The sequence below is a fragment of the Aedes aegypti genome, chromosome 3 (genome assembly GCF_002204515.2).
Source record: "Aedes aegypti strain LVP_AGWG chromosome 3, AaegL5.0 Primary Assembly, whole genome shotgun sequence".
NCBI classification, from domain to species: Eukaryota; Metazoa; Arthropoda; class Insecta; order Diptera; family Culicidae; genus Aedes; species Aedes aegypti.
In genome coordinates this window covers 397,758,067-397,781,692 of record NC_035109.1, presented here as the reverse complement: position 1 = coordinate 397,781,692, position 23,626 = coordinate 397,758,067, and the positions used below count along the sequence as shown (strand labels likewise).

Here is a 23,626-nt window from a genome sequence, read left to right as displayed (position 1 = left end):
TCATTAACAAACACCTCAACACCTGGTGGTCACTAGGAGAACGTTGCATATTAGTAGGCTTTTGACTAATCAGAGCGGCGCTATTCATCTCGCCTAGAAGAGACGGGAGTCGGTTATCTTTTTCCTTCTAACCATCTTTTGTGACAGCCATCATCGTTACGCCCAACCGGTACCAAATATTTTTTCGAAAACAGTTTCCAATTTTGAGAAATAATTCGTTAGATGCATTTCGCCATACAAATATTTTTCACTTTTCGTGCATAGACACTAGCGCATGTGGGTTACCATGTGGCAAGTAGCGAATCAGGCCATGCGTGTAACCCATTGATTTTTTATGATTATTTCTATGGAGCGGTTCCATTTGAATTCGAATGTCGGTTTACTTTTGTATTTTTTGATTTGGCTGAAATTTGGCATATGCTTTATTTATACCCAAAAATGCCTACTTGCATCATCGGTTCGCCATTTTACCCTAGCGTTACTTTTAAGAAGGGCCTAAGAAAAAAAGCCTTAACAATTTTCAAAAAATTAAAACTCAGAAACTATTTGTCTGATCGGTTTGGTGTCTTCTGCAAAGTTTGAGGTTATTATTGGGACTATCTGGAAAAAAATACATACTGTAAAATAAATGTTGTAATTTTTTATATATCGAAAATAAAGCTTAAAATCAATTTTCTCAAAAACCGTATCTTTGATTTTTTTTATATGTTGAAGTAGACAAAAAATGAAGACTTTTGCACAGTGGGTCAAGATGGAGAAATCATGGACAAAAAAGTTATGATTTTTTAAAAAAGGTGAACTTGTTGAAAATAAACAAAAACTTTGCGGAAGGCATCAAACTGATCGGACAAACCGTTTCTAAGTTATAATTTTTTGAAAATTTTTAAGGATTTTTTTCTTAGGCCCTTCTCAAAAGTAAGGCTAGAGTCAAAATGGCGAGCCGATGATGCAAAAAGGCATTTTTGGGCATAAAGAAAGCATGTGCAACATTTCATCCAAATCAAAATATATAAAAATGAAATTTGGGAAAAAAGTCGTCATTTTCTGTGGAACCGCTCTATGGTTCGAATCTTACTAGCTAGTAAAAGGAAAAAAAGTAAGAGGTTGTTTCCGAGATACGACCGCCAAGTTGACGTTGGATAACGTTAGCTTCTTCTATTTCCTGATTTAGGACCGTCACGAACTTATGAAAGATTTACCTAGAAATCTAAAAATCTAATCAATTTTCAAACTATTTGTTGCATGTCAATTCTGATCTATTATGGATATTGAGTGTTATTATTTGGTTGGTTCGGTTAACACTTCAACACCGATAGAACCGGTCGATGGAAGAAGAAGCATGGGCGGTAACTTTTGCTCTCCAAATAAACAGAGAAAGAGTTTTGGGTGATCTGTTTGTAGTATGAAAATGATGTCCGTAATAAGGAATGCATCACCAAACTCGCAACTAATCAATGATCATGACTGCGATAATTGACAAGAAAATTATGAATGAAATGGATCACTTGGGAAATGCGACCGTTCCTTATGAATAATCCCAGAGATAATCATATTCTTTAGTCCTTACATTTAATAGATGGAAATAATATCCTTAGGGGCCATCCATTTATTACATAAAAGTTCATGGGGGGAGGGGGTTTCAGATTTCTCACGCGCCATACAATTTATATTTTAATTTATTTTTATTTCTATACAAAAATCAAAGGGGGCTGTGTACAAGACCCGATTGCATGACGTTAACTACGCTGCGTCCTCGGAAACAGCCTCAAATTTCCGTATTGTCAATTAATCAATTATTGTATGATGGAATGAGATGAATTAAGAGATTATAGCAAGTATGTGGTAAACACATTAGGGAATATTATACAAATAACTCTTTAAAACACATTTGTTGGCTCTGAAAAGGGCCGATTGAATTGTTGAATTTGCGTAACACGGACACATTTTGACGGCGCACTGGTTTCAATCCTCCTCGCCCGATGAGATTTGCGATGCGCATGACGATGTGCGCTTCAACAAGCGGCTTTGGTCGATTTTCTTCAGCCATCTCGTACAACAGCTTGCCTCTGGTAGCGAGGAGCTGAGCAGATTTGGAGAAGCTCTTACCAGCTCGAAAGCGAAAACAGAATGAAACCAGATTCAACGAAGGAGGGATGCTTTATACCCTTAGAATAGCAGATGATGCTCCTCCTTTCATATTCTTCGTTTTCTTATCTGGGAAATAGGCTATATGAAACTGATGTCTGGGTAAGGGATGTACAGATTAGCATTATGCTGTTATTGCAACCCGACGGCACTGCAGCAGCATCCTCGGAAACAGCTCCAAATTGCCGTATTGTCAATTATTCGTAATAAATCAATTATTGTATGATGCTATGAGGTGAATTAAGAGATTATAGCAAGTATGTGGTAAACACATTAGGGAATATTATACAAATAACTCTTTAAAACACATTTTTGACGTAGGACTACGTCTTTGTTTTCTATATTGGGGTGCACTTTAAAAGTACGGAAAATGAGACATGTAACGAAATTAGGGGAGATTTTGAACGTTAATAACTCAGTTGTTTATGAACCAATTATTACGATTTTAGTATCATTCGATCGGAAATGTATCTACGCATCGTTAGTAATATATCCGATAAGTGAATTTTGTTGTTAAACTATTGAAAATTTGATAAATGTTGACCCCTTTCTTATCCAACCAATCACGTTCGAGCACTTTTCGACGGTTTCGCTTCCCACTATAAAAGCAAACGGGTCCCTGCTTCTTCCCTCAGTCTTCTTTTTGCGGTCGGACTGTGAACACGGTCGGGTGAGTCATTCTCGCTTTGCTTTTGCACCCGCGTCACAGTCCAATTTGTGTCGTCGGAAGAGGAAGACGCAAGATTGATTTGCGGCGGCGATGACGATGGCTTGGGCGCTTCTCCGAGCGGCAAACTACTGCTGCTCGGAGAAGCGTCCAAGCCATCGTCGTCGCCGCCACAAATTTATCCGCACTCCCAGATTTCGACCCGTGATAAATTCAGCATCGGTGGTCAAGAAGTAAGCCCGATAAGAACCAGATACCAGAAGCCCCCAGAGTTGCTGATCCGAGGAGCTGCTGCTAATCGAGCTTCGGAATCGCTCGAGTTTCCAGATTTCGACACGTGCCCGTGGATCCACTACCCGTTGCTGTTGCTGTTTGCGTTGAGGATTTCCCGTTTGACCATGGCAATCAAGTGATAACTTCCCGCAGTGCTATATATCTACCATCGGACCTTGTCAGGACCATCAAATTTGTGGAAAAGAGTTGAAAGAATAATATTTCCGACCTTATTAGATCTTATATTTCTCAGTCAATCTCGCAGCTTCGTACAAAATTTAATTTGTTATGAATAATTGATGGCACGTCAATTTGAGACTATTCGTGGACGCTGCTGCAGTGCCGTCGGGGTGAGTGATCAACATTTCACAACGATTGTAAACTAGAGTGGAATTTCCGACAGTGTCTTTGATTTGCCATATTTTATGAGAACACTTCGATAACGAAAATGATCACATGTAACAAAATTGCGACATGTTTAGAATGCTTTTGAAAAGAAATTCTGATAGAACAATTTTCATAATTTTGGCACCATGGATCAGAAATTTACCTTCATATTGAAGAAAACTATTGATTATCAATAGCTATCTATAGAATATTTAGTAAATGTCAAGCATTCCAACTATTCATGTTTGATCAATTTCTCACGCATTATCATTTTTCGCAATTTTCAAGTAATTCTTAGGCCAACCCATTATTGGCACATACCCATTTTCCAGATTGGTCGACAAGAAGAGAAGAGCACGAATGGGAGGAGCATCATCTGCTAATCTAAGCGTTTAAAGCATGCTTCCTTCGCCGGATTCGGTTTCATTCCATTTTCGCTTTCGAGCTGGTAAGAGCTCCTCAGCATCTAGTTTATGATATTTCGGCTCGTGATAAACTCATCTGTGGAGCAGTCAAGAATCAAGCCCGTTAGGCAAGTCGCTCAAGATTTCAAACTTAAGCTACGTTTTCAGATTTCGACTTCAGCCGTGTGATCTAATACCTGTTGCTGATGTGTGCCATCCACACCACGAAACATTCATTGGTTCGTCTTATAAGCAGAGAACTTATACAAATTTCTACACTTGCGTTGGGGATTCTGTAGTGCGATTCATCATTCATGTATGTAGTGCGATTCATCTATGACAGCATCCGAGCTAACAAAGCCTTTGGCTCTTTTCAGTGCCACCAAATGTGTGTAAGAGAGTTAACAGACTTCCGACTTTATTTATCACATTGCCAAGCAATGAATAATATTTCTCTCAAACCATAAGATCAACAAAGCGATGACTGAAGCTTTCATTATAATCCTCGAATAACTTCTTTCCAATGCTATCATATATTTCATAGGAGGTTATCAATATAATTTCAAAATGATCATACAACCTGAAGTGAAATTTCACATTTTCATAGATAAATATGACGAATTCATCGGATAAAGGTAATGTATATTTGGGACATGATTAAACGTACTCTTGGCTGCAAATCGTTATATGCATAAATATTCACGAAAGTTTCGAGCACTGAAAACAATATGAAGTCAAAACGAGCAACAAGAACGACATCAAATTCATTTAAATTAACCATCGTGGTCCTACGTCACCAATTCGTACAACCCCATAGGGATGTACCCTTATAGTTTTTGGCTCTCAAAAGGGCCGATTGAGTTGTTGAATTTGCGTAACACGGACACATTTTGACGGCGCACTGGTTTCAATCCTCCTCGCCTGATGAAATTTGCGGTGCGGATGACGATGTGCGCTTCAACAAGCGGCTTTCGTCGATTTTATTCAGCCATCTCGAACAAATTAGGGAATATTACACAATCAACTCTTTAAAACACATTTGTTGGCTCTGAAAAGAGCCGATTGAATTTGCGTAACACGGACACATTTTGACGGCGCACTGGTTTCAATCCTCCTCGCCCGATGAGATTTGCGGTGCGGATGACGATGTGCGCTCCAACAAGCGGCTTTGGTCGATTTTCTTCAGCCATCTCGTACAACAGCTTGCCTCTGGTGGCGAAGAGCTGAGCAGGTTTGGAGGAGCTCTTACCAGCTCGAAAGCGAAAACAGAATGAAACCAGATTCAACGAAGGAGGGATGCTTTATACTCTTAGAATAGCAGATGATGCTCCTCCTTTCATATTCTTCGTTTTCTTATCTGGGAAATAGGCTATATGAAACTGATGTCTGGGTAAGGGATGTACAGATTAGCATTATGCTGTTACTGCAACCCGACGGCACTGCAGCAGCATCCTCGGAAACAGCTCCAAATTGCCGTATTGTCAATTATTCGTAATAAATCAATTATTGTATGATGCTATGAGATGAATTAAGAGATTATAGCAAGTATGTGGTAAAAACATTAGGGAATATTATACAAATAACTCCTTAAAACACATTTGTTGGCTCCGGAAAGGGCCGATTGAATTGTTAAATTTGCGTAACACGGACACATTTTGGCGGCTTTGGTCGATTTTCTTCAGCCATCTCGAACAAATTAAAGAATATTACACAATCAACTCTTTAAAACACATTTGTTGGCTCTGAAAAGTGCCGATTGAATTGTTGAATTTGCGTAACACAGGCACACTTTGACGGCGCACTGGTTGCAATCCTCCTCGCCCGATGAGATTTGCGGTGCGGATGACGATGTGCGCTTCAACAAGCGGCTTTGGTCGATTTTCTTCAGCCATCTCGTACAAATTAGGGAATATTACACGGACAGTGACGGCTGTGCCGCTCGATCTAATGAACCAGAATGACCGCGCTAGCCTCCCGCATGGCAATGACAGCGGAGCACTGGCTGGTAACGACGATTTCTGGCCGAAAACGATTATGCTGGCTGGTGCACTCAAATGAGCGGCTTCAGTTGCTGCGACTCCGAAATGCGTGGTTCTTCGGTTCTAATGCGTGTTGTATTCGCGTCCTATTGAAAACTGAACTGAGGACGCGAATGACTCTCGAAATTTACTTGCCGACCGTGTTCACAGTCTGACGGCAAAAAGAAGAATGAGGGAAGAAGCAGGATGCGGTGCGCTTTTATAGTGGGAAGCGGAACCGAAAAATGTGCTTGAACGTGATTGGTTAGATAAGAAAGGGGTCAACGTTTTACGATATTTCAATAGTTTGTTGCTAATAATCAATAGTGTCCTCCATTTGAATCGACGCGTAGATAAATTTCCAATCGATTCATGCATAAATATTGAAAATCTATCGATAAATGACTGAGTTATTAGCGGTCAAAACCTGACCATTTTTCGTTACATGCTCAATTTTTCGTTTTTCTGAATTGTACCCCCATATGTTGCCGTAAGACGTTATCCAACGTCAAAAAATATATACATTTTTCAAAATCTGACCTTGTGCAGGTGTCAAACCTATTCAGCTTCCGACAAGCAGGTTCTGCTTCGATGAGATGCGGGAACGTCCTTAACTCCCACGCAGAACATTTCTTCTCACGTGTTCTAGGAGCATGCCGTTTGTATTGGCCGAACCGCGAAAAGCTTCACTGGTAGGTGGCGTACTCAAGTTGGGCTACCGTCGACCATCAGCAAATGGCGGTTGCGTATATGCTCGCCCACTCCGCTGGCGATGATTGTTGAGTTGCTGATACTCGTGTGTAGATGGCGTACACAAAGCTTTCAGAGGCAAGCGTTTGCCTATCGTGCGATGATTCGACAACGAGCCTATGCATGCTATAAAACGTTTGACTTTTACTGTGCGCCCTGTTTTCAAGTTGCCCGTAAGAGAGAGCGAGACAACACCAACACACGGCGCACAGTTAAAGTCAAAAGAACAAAAGAATTTATAGCACGTACAGAGGCTCACAGCCAAGTGACGTACCGGAGGAGCCTTGATGTTGTGGGTCGCGTTGCGTAGCCACCTTGAGGTAAAGCTTTATGGCGGTGGACGTTATGGCACTAGGCTGGTTCACTTGCAATCGGGGAACGTGTGCGGATCGAATTTTGTTGGATGAAAATCCACCACACATAAACACCCGCGATGACCAGCGGGAAACACCCGGTCAAGCAAAATATCGAACACTAAATTGAGCACAATAATTTACACATAATTCTCGTCTTACCTTGAATCAACAGAAATTATTCACATCTGTTAAGGTTGTTAATAGTGCAAAATCCTAACGCAACTTTTCCTGAAACTAATAATTTTTCGATATAATTTTGAAGCACTATAAATTGAAAGCTTTTCATCTGCACTAAATGTGAGCTAAGAGAATAATGGACCCCTTACAGAAATTTCGCTTCTATATAAAGCTATGAAACCGTATCTATTTTGATACGAACGCAATTTATTGTCACCCCATCTCATTCTGCCTTACGCTTACCGTACATCGCGGTCTCATCTCAAAGTGATTCTATAGTGTTTTACAAAAGATCACTGTGAAGTGGATATAAAACAATCTACGCGATCAGTTTAAAAAGACACTTGATCTTCTTTATGATGAACTCAATGAAATCTGTGGAGGTGCTCACGGAAGCTTTTGGAAACATTTGAATATGAACCACTTTACTGGACTTAAAAAAGCTTCAGATGTCCCAAATTTTTCTTCGAAATGGCCTGTCAGTTGCTGAAAGGGTCTGATGTACCATAAATTTATACACGGTTGAGTTAACTTAACGGTTAATAAAAATGGATGCTCAATACATTGTTACACATAACAGTAACTGATCTCAAAACAGATCACTGGACTATAATGGATGGTAAATGATTGGACAATGCGTACCATTGGTACTTCGCGTACCTGCAGGTATAAAATATGCCCCATTTGTGATCCTTAGCCTCTTGTCCAGTAACTCCTATCCCTACCTCCCCGTGGTGCCGCCTGGGGTACGAGTAACCGTAGGGAAGATCGGGTAACCAACCCTGGTGGGACCTTGGGACCTTCTGAGAGTGTAGCTTATCAAAGCGTCTGTTCTCCATGTTTGGAGCGGTTCGAAACAGCGTCTGTTCTCCATGTTAGGAGCTGCTGATCATCGTCCTAGTGCCAGCGTGGGACTTTGGAAACTCGGATCATGGAACTGTAAGTCCTCAATTTCTTGGGAAGTACCCGCATTCTTTCCGAATTATTGAGGGTCCGCAAGTTCGACATCGTAGCGCTGCAGGAGGTTTGCTGGAAAGGGTCGACGATACATACGTATAGGGATGGTTATCTATCAGAGCTGCGGCAACAGACATGAGCTGGGCATACCTTTTCCGGGGGGGGGTACCGTCACCCGCCACGCCAATCTGGAACGACTCAAGCTACCCGAAGTCGCAAATGAATACACGAAAGCCTTGAGGCAGCGTTTCCGGAAGAGGGAGAGCTCACCGAAGCCCCTCTTGAGGACTGCTGGAGTAGTCTCAAAGCAGCCATTAACAACGCTGCGGAAGGTGCCATTGGGTTCGTGGAAGCAAATCGAAGGAACGGTTGGTTCGACGAACACTGTCAGACGGTTTTTGACGAGAAGAATGCAGCGTGGACGATGATGCTGCAGCCAGGCACCCGTCAAAACGTGGAACGATAAAAACAGAAGCGAAGACAGCAAACCCATCTATTCCGGGATGAAAAGCGCAGCCTAGAAGAGTTGGAGTGCGAAGAGATGGAGCAGCTGTATCGTTCTCAAGAAACACGTAAGTTCTACAAGAAATTCAATGCATCCCGCAAAGGCGTTGTGCCGCGAGCCGAAATGTGCCGGAATAAGGATGGAGTTATCTTGACGGACGAACGTGAGGTGATCGAAATGTGGAAGCAGCACTACGATGAACACCTAAATGGCGCAGAGGAGGAAGATCAGGACAGCAGGAGGAATGGCTTCATCAGTATGACAGATGAGGGAGACGTGCCAACTCCCACAATACGCGAAGTTAAGGATGCTATCAAACAGCTCAAGAACAACAAAGCAGCTGGAAAGGATGGTATTGGAGTGGAACTTATTAAAATGGGCCCGGACAGGTTGGCCAGTTGTCTGCACCGACTGATAGCCAGGATTTGGGATACAGAACAGCTACCGGAGGAGTGGAAGGAGAGAATAATATACCCATTATACTAAAAGGGTGACAAGTTGGAATGTGAGAACTATCGTGCGATCACCATTTTTAACTTAGCCTATAAAGTGCTTTCCCAGATCATTTTCCGCCGTCTATCGCCACTGGCAAGCAGATTTGTTGGAAGTTATCAAGCTGGATTTGTGGACGGGCGATCGACGACAGACCAAATCTTTATGTTGCGGCAGATCTTCCAAAAGTGTCGCGAGTATCAAGTCCCTACGCACCACCTATTCATCGATTTCAAAGCGGCCTATGAAAGATTATGGACGAGAATGGTTTTCCCGGGAAACGGACTAGACTGATCAAAGCAACGATGTATAGTGTACAGTGCTGTGTGAAGATATCGGGTGCATTATCGGACCCGTTTGAAACACGCAAAGGACTTCGACAAGGCGATGGTCTTTCCTGCCTCCTGTTCAATATTGCGCTAGAAGGTGTTATGAAACGGGCGGGCTTCAACATGCGGGGCATGATCTTCAATAAATCCATCCAGTTCATCTGCTTTGCTGACGACGTGGACATTGTCGGAAGAACGTTCCAGGTGGTTTCTGAACAGTATACCAGGCTGAAACATGAAGCAGATCGGGTTGGATTGAAGGTTAATACGTCGAAGACGAAATATCTGCTGGCTGGAGGAACCGAGCGCGATAGAGCTCGCATTGGCAGACACATGATGATCGACGGGGATGAGTTCGAGGTGGTGGACGAATTTGGCTACCTCGGATCATTGATAACGTCGGATAACAACTGCAGCAGAGAAATTCGAAGTCGTATCATTGCCGGAAGTCGTGCTTACTACGGACTCCACAAGACCTTGCTTAGGACGGTACGGCAGAGTATGTGAGAACGGCGTATGGAGGAGAAGAATGAACCACGAGCTTGCGCAACTCTACGGTGAACCCAGTATCCAGAAAGTCGCCAAAGCTTGAAGGGTACGATGGGCGGGACACGTTGTGAGAATGCCGGACAACAATCCCGCAAAAATGGTGTTCACCTCAAATCCGGCCGGTACAAGACGAAGGGGAGCGCAACGAGCTAGGTGGTTTGACCAAGTGGGGCAGGATCTTGGAAGTGAGGGGCGATCGAGAAATTGGAGGATAGCAGCCATGGACCGAGTTAGTTGGCGTAACATTGTGGCGCAGGTCATGTCTTGAAGGGCGTAGAGCCAGCAAAAGTAAAGTAAGTACTACAATGGGTCAAGATCAATTTTGACGTAGGACTACGTCTTTGTTTTCTATATTGGGGTGCACTTTAAAAGTACGGAAAATGAGACATGTAACGAAATTAGGGGAGATTTTGAACGTTAATAACTCAGTTGTTTATGAACCAATTATTACGATTTTAGTATCATTCGATCAGAAATGTATCTACGCATCGTTAGTAATATATCCGATAAGTGAATTTTGTTGTTTAACTATTGAAAATTTGATAAATTTTGACCCCTTTCTTATCCAACCAATCACGTTCGAGCACTTTTCGACGGTGTCGCTTCCCACTATAAAAGCAAACGGGTCCCTGCTTCTTCCCTCAGTCTTCTTTTTGCGGTCGGACTGTGAACACGGTCGGGCGAGTCATTCTCGCTTTGCTTTTGCACCCGCGTCACAGTCCAATTTGTGTCGTCGGAAGAGGAAGACGCAAGATTGATTTGCGGCGGCGATGACGATGGCTTGGGCGCTTCTCCGAGCGGCAAACTACTGCCGCCGCAAATTTATCCGCGCTCCCAGATTTCGACCCGTGATAAATTCAGCATCGGCGGTCAAGAAGCAAGCCCGATAGGAACCAGATTCCAGAAGACCCCAGAGTTGCTGATCCGAGGAGCTGCCTGTAATCGAGCGTCGGAAGCGCTCGAGTTTCCAGATTTCGACACGTGCCCGTGGATCCACTACCCGTTGCTGTTTGCGTTGAGGATTTCCCGTTTGACCATGGCAATCAAGTGATAACTTCCCGCAGTGCTATTCATCTGCCATCGGACCTTGTCAGGACCATCAAATTTGTGGTAAAGAGTTGAAGGAATAATATTTCCGACCTTATTCGATCTTATATTTCTCAATCAATCTCGCAGCTTCATACAAAATTTAATTTGTTATGAATAATTGACTAGTCGTGGACGCTGCTGCTGTGCCATCGGGGTGAGTGCTCAACATTTCACTTTAAAAGTACGGAGAATGAGACATGTAACAAAATTAGGGGAGATTTTGAACGTTGTTTATGAACCAATTATTACGATTTTAGTATCATTCGATCAGAAATATATGTACGCATCGTAAGTAATATATCCGATAAGTGAATTTTGTTGTTTAACTATTGAAAATTTGATAAATTTTGACCCCTTTCTTATCCAACCAATCACGTTCGAGCACTTTTCGACGGTGTCGCTTCCCACTATAAAAGCAAACGGGTCCCTGCTTCTTCCCTCAGTCTTCTTTTTGCGGTCGGACTGTGAACACGGTCGGGCGAGTCATTCTCGCTTTGCTTTTGCACCCGCGTCACAGTCCAATTTGTGTCGTCGGAAGAGGAAGACGCAAGATTGATTTGCGGCGGCGATGACGATGGCTTGGGCGCTTCTCCGAGCGGCAAACTACTGCTGCTCGGAGAAGCGTCCAAGCCATCGTCATCGCCGCTGCAAATTTATCCGCGCTCCCAGATTTCGACTCGTGATCGGTGGTCCAGAAGCAAGGCCGTTAGGAACCAGAAGCCCCCAGAGTTGCTGATCCGAGGAGATGCTGCTAATCGAGCGTCGGACTGGTGAAATCGCTCAAGCTTTCAAGAGTGAGCATCGTTTCCTGATTTCGACTTGTGCCCGGGGATCCTATACCCGTTGCTGTTGTGCGCCATCCACGTCACGAACCATTCAGCTGGTTCGTCGTATAAGCAAATTCCCCGTTTGACCATGGCAATCAACTGATAACATCCCGTAGTGCTATTTATCTGTAACCGTATCGAGGCTAAGAAAGCCATCGGCCCTTGTCAGGGCCATAATATTTGTGGAAAAGAGTTGAAGGAATAATATTTCCAACCTTATTACATCTTATATTCCTCAATCAATCTCGCAGCTTCGTACAAAATTTAATTTGTTATGAATAATTGATGGCACGTCAATTTGAGACTATTCGTGGACGCTGCTGCAGTGCCGTCGGGGTGAGTGCTCAAAATTTCATAACGATTGTAAACTAGAGTGGAATTTCCGACAGTGTCTTTGATTTGCCATATTTTATGAGAACACTTCGATTACGAAAATGATCACATGTAACAAAATTGCGACATGTTTAGAATGCTTTTGAAAAGAAATTCCCATTGAACAATTTTCATAATTTTGGCACCATGGATCAGAAATTTACCTTCATACTAAAGAAAACTATTGATTATCAATAGCGAACTATTGAATATTTAGTATTTGTCAACCCTTTCATTAATGTTCGACCAATTTCTCACGCATTATCATTTTTCGCAATTATCAAGTAATTCTAAGTCCAACTCATTATTGGCACATATGCATTTCCCAGATTGGTCGACTAGAAAGAGAAGAGCACGAAGGGGAGGAGCATAATCTGCTAATCTAAGGGTATATAGCATGCTCCTTTCGTTGGATTCGGTTTCATTCCGTTTCGACTTCCAAGCTGGCACGAGCTCCTCCGATCCTGTGCAGCGACGTCCGCACCTGCTGACCTCCAAGCTAGCGATCCAGCGTCTGGTGGTCGGTGGTCAAGAAGCAAGCCCGTTAGGAGCTAAATTTCAGAAGCTGATCCGAAGAGAAAAGAGCAGCGAATCGAGCGTCGGACTTATGAAATCGTTCAATATTTCAAGAGTGAGCATCTTTTCCAGATTTCGCCTTGTGCCCGGTGATCCACTACCCGTTGCTGTTGTGCGCCATCCACGGACCATGGCAATCAACTGATCAATTCCGCAGTGCTATTTATCTGTGACCGCATAGAGGCTAAGAAAGCCATCGGCCCTTGTCAGGGCCATCAAATTTGTGGAAAAGAGTTGAAAGAATAATATTTCCGACTTTATTACATCTTATATTCCTCAATCAATCTCACAGTTTCGTACAAAATTCAATTTGTCATGAATAATTGATGGCACGACAATTTGATACTATTCTTGGACGCTGCTGCTGTGCCGTCGGGGTGGAAGCTCTACATTTCACAACGATTGTAAACTAGAGTGGCATTTCTAACAGTGTCTTTGATTTGCCATATATTATGGGAGCATTTCGATTATGAAAATTATCACATGTAACAAAGTTGCGTCATATTTAGAATGGTTTTGAAGAGAAATTCTGATAGATCATTTTGGCACGCATTAATCAGAAATTCACCTTCATACTAAGTAAAACTATTGATTATCAATAGCTATCTATAGAATATTTAGTATTTGTCAACCCTTCCAACTATTCAAGTTCGATCAATTTCTCACGCATTATCATTTTCCGCAATTTTCAAGTAATTCTTAGCCCAACGCATCATTGGCACATACCCATTTTCCAGATTGGTCGACTAGAAAGAGAAGAACACGAATGGGAGGAGCATAATCTGCTAATCTAAGGGTATATAGTATGCTTCCTTCGTTGGATTCGGTTTCATTCCGTTTCGACTTCCGAGCTGGCAAGAGCTCCTCCGACCTGCACCTGCTGACCTCCAAGCTAGCGTTCCAGCGTCTGGTGATCGGTGGTCAAGAAGCAAGCCCGTTAGGAGCTAAATTCCAGAAGCTGATCCGAAGAGAAAAGAGCAGCGAATAAAGCGTCGGACTTATGAAATCGCTCAAGATTTCAAGAGTGAGCACCGTTTCCAGATTTCGCCTTGTGCCCGGTGATCCACTACCCGTTGCTGTTGTGCGCCATCCACGGACCATGGCAATCAACTGATCAATCCCGCAGTGCTATTTATCTGTGACCGCATCGAGGCTAAGAAAGTCATCGGCCCTTGTCAGGGCCATCAAATTTGTGGAAAAGAGTTGAAAGAATAATATTTCCGACCTTATTACATCTTATATTCCTCAATCAATCTCACAGTTTCGTACAATATTGAATTTATCATGAATAATTGATGGCAGGACAATTTGAGACTATTCTTGGACGCTGCTGCTGTGCCGTCGGGGTGGAAGCTCTACATTTCACAACGATTGTAAACTAGAGTGGCATTTCCAACAGTGTCTCTGATTTGCCATATTTTATGGGAGCATTTCGATTATGAAGATTATCACATGTAACAAAACTGCGACATACTTATAATGGTTTTCAAGAGAAATTCTGATTGAACAATTTTCATCATTTTGGCACCCATTAATCAGAAATTCACCTTCATACTAAAGAATTTTATTGATTATCAATAGCTAACTAGATAATATTTAGTAAATGTCAAGCATTCCTACTATTCATATTTGATCAATTTCTCACGCATTACCATTTTTCGCAATTATCAAGTAATTCTAAGCCCAACACATTATTGGCACATACCCATTTTCCAGATTGGTCGACAAGAAGAGTAGAGCACGAATGGGAGGAGCATCATCTGCTAATCTAAGGGTTTAAAGCATGCTTCCTTCGCCGGATTCGGTTTCATTCCATTTACGCTTTCGAGCTGGTAAGAGCTCTCCGAACCTGCTTAGCGAGGAGCACCTCGTAGCCAGAAGCCTGATGAGCTGTTGATCAGCATCTGGTTTAAGAGATTTCAGCTCGTGATAAACTCATCAGTGGTGCAGTCAAGAATCAAGCCCGTTAGGCATCATTACTACTTTTATTAGACAAATCGAGCGTCCGGCTTGTGGTATCGCTCAAGATTTCAAACTTAAGCTACGTTTTCAGATTTCGACTTCAGCCGTGTGATCTAATAACTGTTGCCGATGTGTGCCATCCACACCACGAAACATTAAACTGGTTGGGGATTATTTGTTTAATTATGGCAATCAACTGATAACATACTGTAGTGCGATTCATCCATGACAGCATCCGAGATAACAAAGCCTTTGGCTCTTTTCAGGGCCACCAAATGTGTGTAAGAGAGTTAACAGAGTAATATTTCCGACTTTATTTATCACATTGCCAAGCAATGAATAATATTTCTCTCAAACCATAGGATCAACAAAGCGATGACTGAAGCTTTCATTATAATCCTCGAATAACTTCCTATAGACACATTGCTGTTAAATATTCTTTAATTAAAATTACTTTGATTTTGCTTCAGCATGTTGAACAAGCCTCAATCACTACTGTTCTTTCCAATGCTACCATATATTTCATAGGAGGTTACTAATATAATTTCAAAATGATCATACAACCTGAAGTGAAATTTCACATTTTCATAGATAAATATGACGAATTCATCGAATAAAGATAAAGTATATTTGGGACATGATTAAACGTACACTTGGTTGCAAATCGTTATATGCATAAATATTTACGAAATTTTCGAGCACTGAAAACAGTATGAAGTCAAAACGAGCAACAAGAACGACATCAAATTCAGTTAAATTAACCATCGATGTCCTACGTCACCAATTCGTACAACCCCATAGGGATGTACCCTTATAGTTTTTTCGGAGCAGGGGGTTTAGCAGAAGAAAGTGGGGTAATTAGGGTATTGGATTGAGAAATATCCTGAAGAAATATTCTGATGAAGATCTATCAAACAAAATTCTGCCGTTGGCATTGCTTTGCGAACTATTCCATTAGCGATGTTTTGCGTTAAAGTCAGCAATAACAAAAAAAAAACAAACTTATTGTTAGTCAATTTCCGCAAGTTAGTCTGCAACCTTTGTGTGGGTCTCCTCACATTGCCTAATTTATGGCAATGAGAAGGCGGACTCTCTCGCAAAGGTGGGCGCTGAAGAAGGTGAGATTTATGGTAGATGAATTTCACGCGATGAATTTTTCATTCAGTACGTTTAAGTTCTCTTCACGGTTAGCAAAGCGATTGATGGAGAGGAACTGAAATTACCTGCGACAAAAATTGCGAATAAGTTTACTTGGGTATTTCAATTCGAATGGTCACCCGACGAAAGCTTGTGAATTAGCATGATTTTAAATTACCTGATAAGTATGATTGTTTGGCAAGCGATCCTTACCATAAAAATGAGATTCTGCCTGACAAACTCTGACTACAAATAATTTTGCCGTTCATCTGCCTGTTATGAGCTTCAAAAATTCGATTACGCGAAGAGCAATTCCTAAAGTTGGACTTATGGTTGTCCCCGCAAATTGCGCATACACGACGTGAGAAGAACCTACGCAAATCATGCTTTTAGCATCCATGTGGCAATGTTTTGTACCATGGCCCACTATTGGCACCGACGGCACTGAGTGGGGTGCTGAAAATTTCCTCGAGGTTTTTGGAAATGTTCCCATGTCACACGGACATCGAACATAAGTATTGTTTTTTCTAAAGCTTCAATATTATTTGGATTTTTTTTTTGTTAAAGTGAGCTAATTAATATTCTTGAGAAAGCCCTTTCCGAACAATACCAGATTGGGTTCTCCTTTTCATAATGATGACTTGGATTTGGGAAAATCGAAGTAAATCATCAATTCCAATTTTGATCTTTTCGGTGAGTTCTGTTTGATCCTTCGACCTTGACGCTTGCTCCTACGGGAACGGGTGATGAGGGCAGGATCAATCGTGTTGCGCGCCGCTCGCGTGGCAAGGTGGAAAGTGTCGCGGGTCGCAGAACGCGTTTGTAGTGTTTGATCCTTTGATCTTGTCGCTTGCTCCTATGGGGTGAGTGACGAACACTTGATCGGCGTTCAATACGTTTATCGAGTAATATCCCGAATCCGGTTAGGCGCATTCATTTCAAATTATATATTTATCGTTTACCAAAACGAATCCCTCCCCCATATCCAAACTCCCAGTGTTTACTTGTGGAAGGAGGACTCCTCGGCTTCCATAAAGCAAGTAGCACGTCAACATTTCCCTCCCATCCCCAAATTGACCTGCATTCGGACGCACCGGCGCCGTTATTGTTTATTATAATGAGAGCACCAGTATTACACATTGAGGATGCTACTGTTCCCGAGTAGCGTCTGTTGGTTCCCTGTGTAAGTACAGCTGTTCTTGCAATAACGGAGTAGCATCTGCGGGCGGTCAACCATGCTCATGCTCATGCTCAATTCCAACTTTGATCTCTTCGGGTGACTTATAGTCACTTGAGAAACCTTTCAAGACCTTGAAAAAATGTTCAGTTTTGTTGTCTTAAGTTGTGCTTCTTCTCTTCAAGATGTTTTAGAAGAAGTTCGCGATTTTTAAGAGTTTCTGGCAAAACGCGGCAGTTTCCTTTCTTTGCAAATTTGAAGGACACCTTGATTCCCCTGCTGGAGTTCAAGATCTCCTGCCTAGATCCCCCAAATTCGGAACAACTGACCACGATAGGTGGCACACTTTGCTTCCTAACTTGAATTAAAGAGTCTGGGCTATAGATTTGGTGTTCGGAAAATTTGTCTAAAGCATCGAACTGATTGCTCATTTCGATACAATTATTCATTTCACCCTTGGAAGAAAGTTCGCATTCTGGATGAACGTCCTTCCTTCTATTCTTGCCAAGTTCAGTGACAGTTTCAAGCCCCACTTTTATGGAAAGAAGTTGTGAATTCAGAGTGTCAGATCTTAATGTGTTAATTCAAGTTTTTCACCTGCTCAATTCTCAACCATCCTGCATCGATCCTGTTGCCGCATATTGTATTACTCTCCGAAAAAGGAACACACTCCCGCCCAAAATTGCAATCAAAGCTACCCGCAGATCCCCCCCACTCCCCTCAAAGGACTTACCTTGCTGATAGCTCATCGTACGCTTAATCCGTCCCCTGTGATTCGAATGTTGTTGGCGTTGGGGCGTTGTCGTGTTCAAAAGTGCCCGTAGTTGTTCCTTCACATGCACATACACCCACACTTGGCACACTTGCCACACGTCACGTATCAGGGGTCCGTATCGTCACTTTATCCACTCTGCAGCAAGTTTCGATTACTCATCATCACTTTGAGCGCTGGGTATGGGTGGGGTTGAGGCGAGGACAACATCCAGGATTGCGGATCGATCCGAGTGCCAATGGAAAAGCACAACGGCAGCAGCAGCAGCAGCACCTGGCAAATGAAACAGATACCGATACGGAAAGACCCGGTGAGTGAGAGTGAAAAACCATAATCGTTAAGTCGAGCATATTAAAAACATGATACAGATGTTGTGCGATGTGTTTCAATTCGGGGTTTGCCTGTATGCCTGGCGCTCAGACTTACGTCTGGTTTGGATCGGTTGGTGACAAACTAGAAAATTCGATTAAATTCAATTAAATCCTCTTTTGGCTGTTCCGGTGATTCCGAAGGATCGATGAACTTTTGCGGGTATTGAAATGTGCAGCCGGGATGTTCTTCCGGACACGAGATGAATGTGATTAGTTTTGAAAGGGAATGCATTAAAATCAATGGGTGCATAGAATTTACATAGCTGATCAGGATTCTATTGGATTTTTGTTGCTGGTGAGTTAAGAAAAATGAAAAAATGACATGTTTCAGCAGTAAGTCATCTATATAAAATACATTTTCCAATCAAACTTCGACGTTGATAAATGATGAAAGGCATATTGTGTGATAAACAAATTTATAAAATTCAATTGATATTATAACACGTTGAGGTTAATTACTTTCAATGTTAATTTGGAAGTGATTTTAAAAATCTTCCCAATCTCATAACATATTCATGAGCAGTGCTGGGAATGGTAGGTAATAGTAGTAGGCTTGAATTTTTGCGAAAATCACGTGGCTCTCCAGTACAGTAGTTCCAAAAATGTGAATCTCATCAAGTAGCCTATGTTGGGTGCACGAATTTTCTAAATCATGAGTGTCATTGAAGGCTCCAAATGCGGGAAATAGAACATTTTTCTACAGTAATTCTGGGTTGCCCATAGCAACGGGTGTTTTGCTATTTTCAAGGCTTTTGCCTACAGCAGCGATGGGCGTGAGTTTCACTGGCTTCGCTGACTGTGATTGGCTTTGCTTGGCTACTGTAGAGTGAATTTCAAGATTTTTCCCAACCCTGTTCATGAGTTTCGTGATCCAAATTTGACTTTTTGTTTTCAAAAACCATTTTCCAAGACAAACTTTTGAATAGAGCCTATAGCAAAATAATGAGTTTTGCTTCTAATGAAGAATATAGCCTATTTATGCGATTAGCGTTGCGAAAACCATTAGAAATATTTGGATTTAGATAGAAATGATTATAGAAATCATTTTGCGACATTAAAAAAGCAAGCAATCTTTGGCCATAAAAAAAATCTCAAAGAAGCATGAATGAAACAAGTGCAAATATGTGCAGCTGAATTGAAAGCTTTTATTGTTTATCTGCATTCATCGATTTGTCTTCATCGTTGCTCTCTTTGCGTGATTGCAGAAAACTGATTTTTTTTTCGTAACGTATTTTTGTGATGTAGGATGAAGAATCACTTTATCTTGCTACATAAACAAAAATATTACAGATTTATGTAATTTAGTGAAGTTATTAGCAAAATAGAGGATCGATGAAGAGAAATCGCTCATGTCAGTTAGGCCCTATTGAAGTAACAGCACAGAAAACAACTCACCTGCTTATAATTATGGTATTCTTATAAACAATTCCACATTTTTTAATTGAGAGCTTTCTTTGCCAAAATTGCTTTTTTTCGATTCGATACATTAATGCCCAATGAAGTCAAGGAAAGATCCTGGTCCGACCGAGAATCAAGCCTAGACACCTTCACCATGACTTTGCTCTGAAGTCGCTGGAGTTGGCTTTAAGCTAGGAAAGGCCCCAAGAAAAAGTCTTAGAAGATTCATATAAAAATCCTATATAAAAGCAAACTGAAACCTAGAAAACAATTGGTTGTCATTTATAACTGCAACTTTATTTAAAAACTTTTCAAACGAACCCAAATCAACCAGAAGTCCTGGTCGGGCAGCTATACCATTTCATCTTGAGGAAGCCTAGCTTGCCATTCATAGTCCGAAATACAAACGACTTTCCACCGGTCGAAGTCGACTCAAAACGATGTGTCAACCATTTTATGTTGGGTGGATATTCCACCGTAAGTCCCGTCACCGTCGGATCCGAATTTTCTACTCGGCTATTCCTGGTTCTGTGCTCGTGATCCTCCTGTTTGATTTCCCGACAACGTCGTACATTTCCCAGCACCAGGAACTGATTGGACGCTGTTTCCGGTTTGATCTCGTTGCCCACTATGTCTCTCATGGGTAGGTTTCCGGTTGGCTTCGGAGCCTCGGTTGGACGACGACGTGCCTCTCTCATCACCTTGAAAATATCGATGTTTGGATCTGATCCATCGATAATAACACGACCTCCTTCGCGTCTCCATAAGGGTTTGGGTGTGGTACGCTGCAATATGCACTGTGGAGCTGTTAGTGCAGCAGTTGGTATAGGTACGACAGTGCTGAATCTGGCAGGTTTCCGACTTTTGTTTTGCACCCTAGGTTGTCTTGTGGGGATGTATCTTGATGTTGTGGTGATTTCTTTGCTAGATATCGTTTTGCCTTCCATATCGGCATCAGATCTTGGGAGCAGCCCTCCTGGTTTGGTTTTCCGATAAACATTCCATTCTCCCGGTATCATCGGATAATCTTTAACATCGTAATAATCAATTCCAGAAGGACTGTCATAGTCGGTCACATCATCACTGAAAACCGGGTCGGCCGCAGTATCGAATTTGCCTTTGCGTTAATAAAAACAGTTAATATCGGAAAAATTCAATGTAATTTCTCAACCTACCAAAAGATTCCGAGATCAGGATAGATATCAAACAAATACATGCAAACGTTTGCATCTTCTAGACCGTATTGTTCTAAAACGTACCCGTACTTCCGTTTATAATCACGAGAATAGACACACCAAAGAAAATTAAGTGATGAACCATTCTATGCACTCGACTTTATTTGCAAAGATACTGCACAGCAATCTTGAATGATAAATGGTTGACCACCTATATGCAAACTGCTAGTTTACAGTGAATTCATCAATGTCCAACAGTTTCCTTTTAACTTCAAACAATTACGATGAACCCTTTGCTCAACACTCCTCAAAGGTACACAAACTTGATTGCCAATCCATACTGTGGGGTCGTCAAGCATTATCAGTTTACTCTACGAACGGTATCAAACTGAATGCTTAAAATCCAAGTGTACGTTGGTATATAAAAGCCAACCATCAGAGTGTTAGATGGGATCCTAAACAAACATGTGTCCTCTTAAACGGCTGATATGACAAAAAAAAATGGTTCCAATTGGGCGAAGGTTAGAATCAATAGAATGAACCAGATTATCTGACTTTTCCATGTTTGAGATTGTAATCAGCAACAGTCTCTTTGTGATAGAGATGTGCTGTAGAGTGTGGTTTGTACAGAATGAAAACTTCCATTTCTTTGATAAAACGTTTTTGACATTGTTTAGGGAGTTTGTAGGGGAAGGCGTAGCATAGTGAGTAAGTCATGTCACGAATAGCAGTTTAGTAAGCAATAAATGTATATTTTTTCATCGTAAACTCAACATTTGTAAGGCTCAAGAGTCAAGATTTGTAAGGCTTAGATGTTATTGAATCTAGCTTCTGAATAGCGAAGTCTTTGTTGAGCAGTTCACAAAAACATAAGGCGATGAGATCTATGCTCATTAGGGTGGTCAAAAAATCGTTTTTGCTCCACACCGCTCATTCGATTCTAGATCAAATTCTGAGTGTCCTCCCAAAAATTGAGCTCATTCGGATGAAAACTGAGACTGCACAATAGGGTGCGGCTTATTTTTCAAAAGTTCTCAAAACCAAAAATTCGTGTGCTCTACTGAATTCAAATCACATGGAAAGAGAATCCTCAAAATCTGAGCCAAAAGTATTAACATTTAGGGGTGGCGCAAGCGCCTTGAAGGTGAATTTTCAAGTTATAAAAAACAACCTTCAGTGAAGTAAACATAACTTTGTTATTTTTCAAGCGATTTTAAAACTTTTAGAATCATTATCTTCAAAATTAAATTTACAAAAACTTTATAGAACATCAAATTTGTCTAAAACCAAAACAAGTTTAAGTTAAAAGTAATTTATTCCAAATTTTTCCTCATTTTGCTAAAAATTTCAACTTTGTTTGACCATAACTTCATGATTACTCAACCGATTCCAATTATTTTTACATGCTTTTGAAGCTATTTTAATTGTTTTCAAACTGTTTATACAACACATTTCACGAAATAAATGTCTTGAGCAAGTTATTCGGCAAAAACTGCACAAAAACATGTTTTTTTTAACGAAAAATGCTAGTTTTTCCAAATTTTTGCCAGTTAAATATTATCTCTAAAGCTGAAACTGGTTTTTCTCATTTGTTAAACCTTTGAGAAGGACTTTGCAACAATTTTAAATAATTTTGAAACAAAACTATGTTTTCATATGTTGAAAAATATATGCTCTATTCAACTTGTAATAAAGGAAAGATGCTTTCTAAATTTAAGTTTTATAGAAAAAATGCAATTTCTGGCGAAAAAACTTAAATAATCAAAAGAAATTTGATTTTTTCATTAAAAAATCATGTTTTTGGATAGTTTTTGGTGAAAAACTTAGGCAAAACCATTTTTTAGAAAAATGTGTTATATGGACAGTTTGAAAACAAGTGTAGAACTAGCCCTCGTGTGTTAAAATACACTCAAATAAAGATTTAAAAAAAAAAAAAAAAAAAAAAAAAAAAAAGTTTGAAAACAACTTTGTTCGCTTCAAAAACATGTAAAAAGATTCGGAATCGATTGAATATTCAAGAAGTTATGGTCCAACTAATTTGAATTTTTTAGTAAAATGAGTAAAAATTTGTATAAAAGTATTTTAAACTATGACTAGTTTTGATTTTAGACAAATTTGATGTTCTACAAAGTTTTTATAAATTTAATTTTGAAGATAATGATGTTAAAATATTTGAAATTGGTTGGAAAATAACAAAGTTATGTTTACTTTACTGAAGGTAATTTTTTAAAACTTGAAAATTCACCTTCAAGACGCTTGCGCCACCTCTAAATGTAAATATTTTTGGCTCAGTTTTTGAGGTTTATCTTTTAATGTGATTTAAATTCAGTAGAGCACACGAATTTTTGGTTTTGAGAACTTTTGAAAAATAAGCCGCACCCTACTGCACAAGCTCTTCAAAGATTATATGGGAATTACTATGGAAAAAGCAAACAATTCATTCAATCAGTCATAGTGTTTGCCCATGTGCTCTTGGGGATTAGAACTAAGTTGATACTGTGAGATACAATAATCAGCTACAACTTTGCCGAAGACCGTTTTCAAATCGGACCCCTCAGTAATTAGTTATTGATTTAAATCCAGTCACAAATTCTTCAGCAGTCCTCATTTAACTTCTGAACAGGCAACATTGCTCACCTGGCGCGAAAGATAGCACGCACAAATCATGGCTACTATGTTTTACTGTATAAGTCCAGTAATGCCTGCAGAATCCAATAATTATATCCAAAGTTTTACAATTCATTCAAAAATCAATAACTAA

General features: G+C 40.8%; 1 protein-coding gene and 1 long non-coding RNA gene across 3 annotated transcripts in view; both read right to left on the bottom strand.

Moving 5' to 3' along the window:
- LOC110679649 overlaps positions 1 to 23,626 on the bottom strand; it is a 396,178-nt gene that overhangs the window by 215,728 nt on the left and 156,824 nt on the right. Inside the window, exon 2 of the long non-coding RNA XR_002502679.1 lies at positions 17,883 to 18,194. This is a non-coding gene — a long non-coding RNA (uncharacterized LOC110679649). The remainder of the gene's footprint in view (positions 1 to 17,882; positions 18,195 to 23,626) is intronic.
- On the bottom strand, positions 19,966 to 21,011 carry LOC5567871. 2 transcript variants are annotated; one of them, XM_021855043.1, is made up of 2 exons: positions 20,866 to 21,011; positions 19,966 to 20,773 (listed from the first exon to the last, which is right to left on the bottom strand). In XM_021855043.1, the coding sequence occupies exons 1-2, from the start codon at positions 20,904 to 20,906 to the stop codon at positions 20,017 to 20,019; spliced, it is 798 nt and encodes a 265-aa protein (XP_021710735.1). In that variant the 5' UTR covers positions 20,907 to 21,011; the 3' UTR covers positions 19,966 to 20,016. The 2 variants fall into 2 exon arrangements, with proteins under 2 accessions (XP_021710735.1, XP_001651904.1); XM_001651854.2 differs by having other exon boundaries at positions 19,966 to 20,807; positions 20,866 to 21,006.

Coding starts and splice junctions, on each gene's coding strand:
- LOC5567871 (XM_001651854.2), bottom strand. CDS start 20,920: ATGCAAACGTTTGCATGTATTTGTTTGATATCTATCCTGATCTCGGAA. Junction 20,808..20,865: donor CCTGATCTCGGAATCTTTTG/GTAGGTTGAGAA, acceptor ATTAACGCAAAG/GCAAATTCGATACTGCGGCC.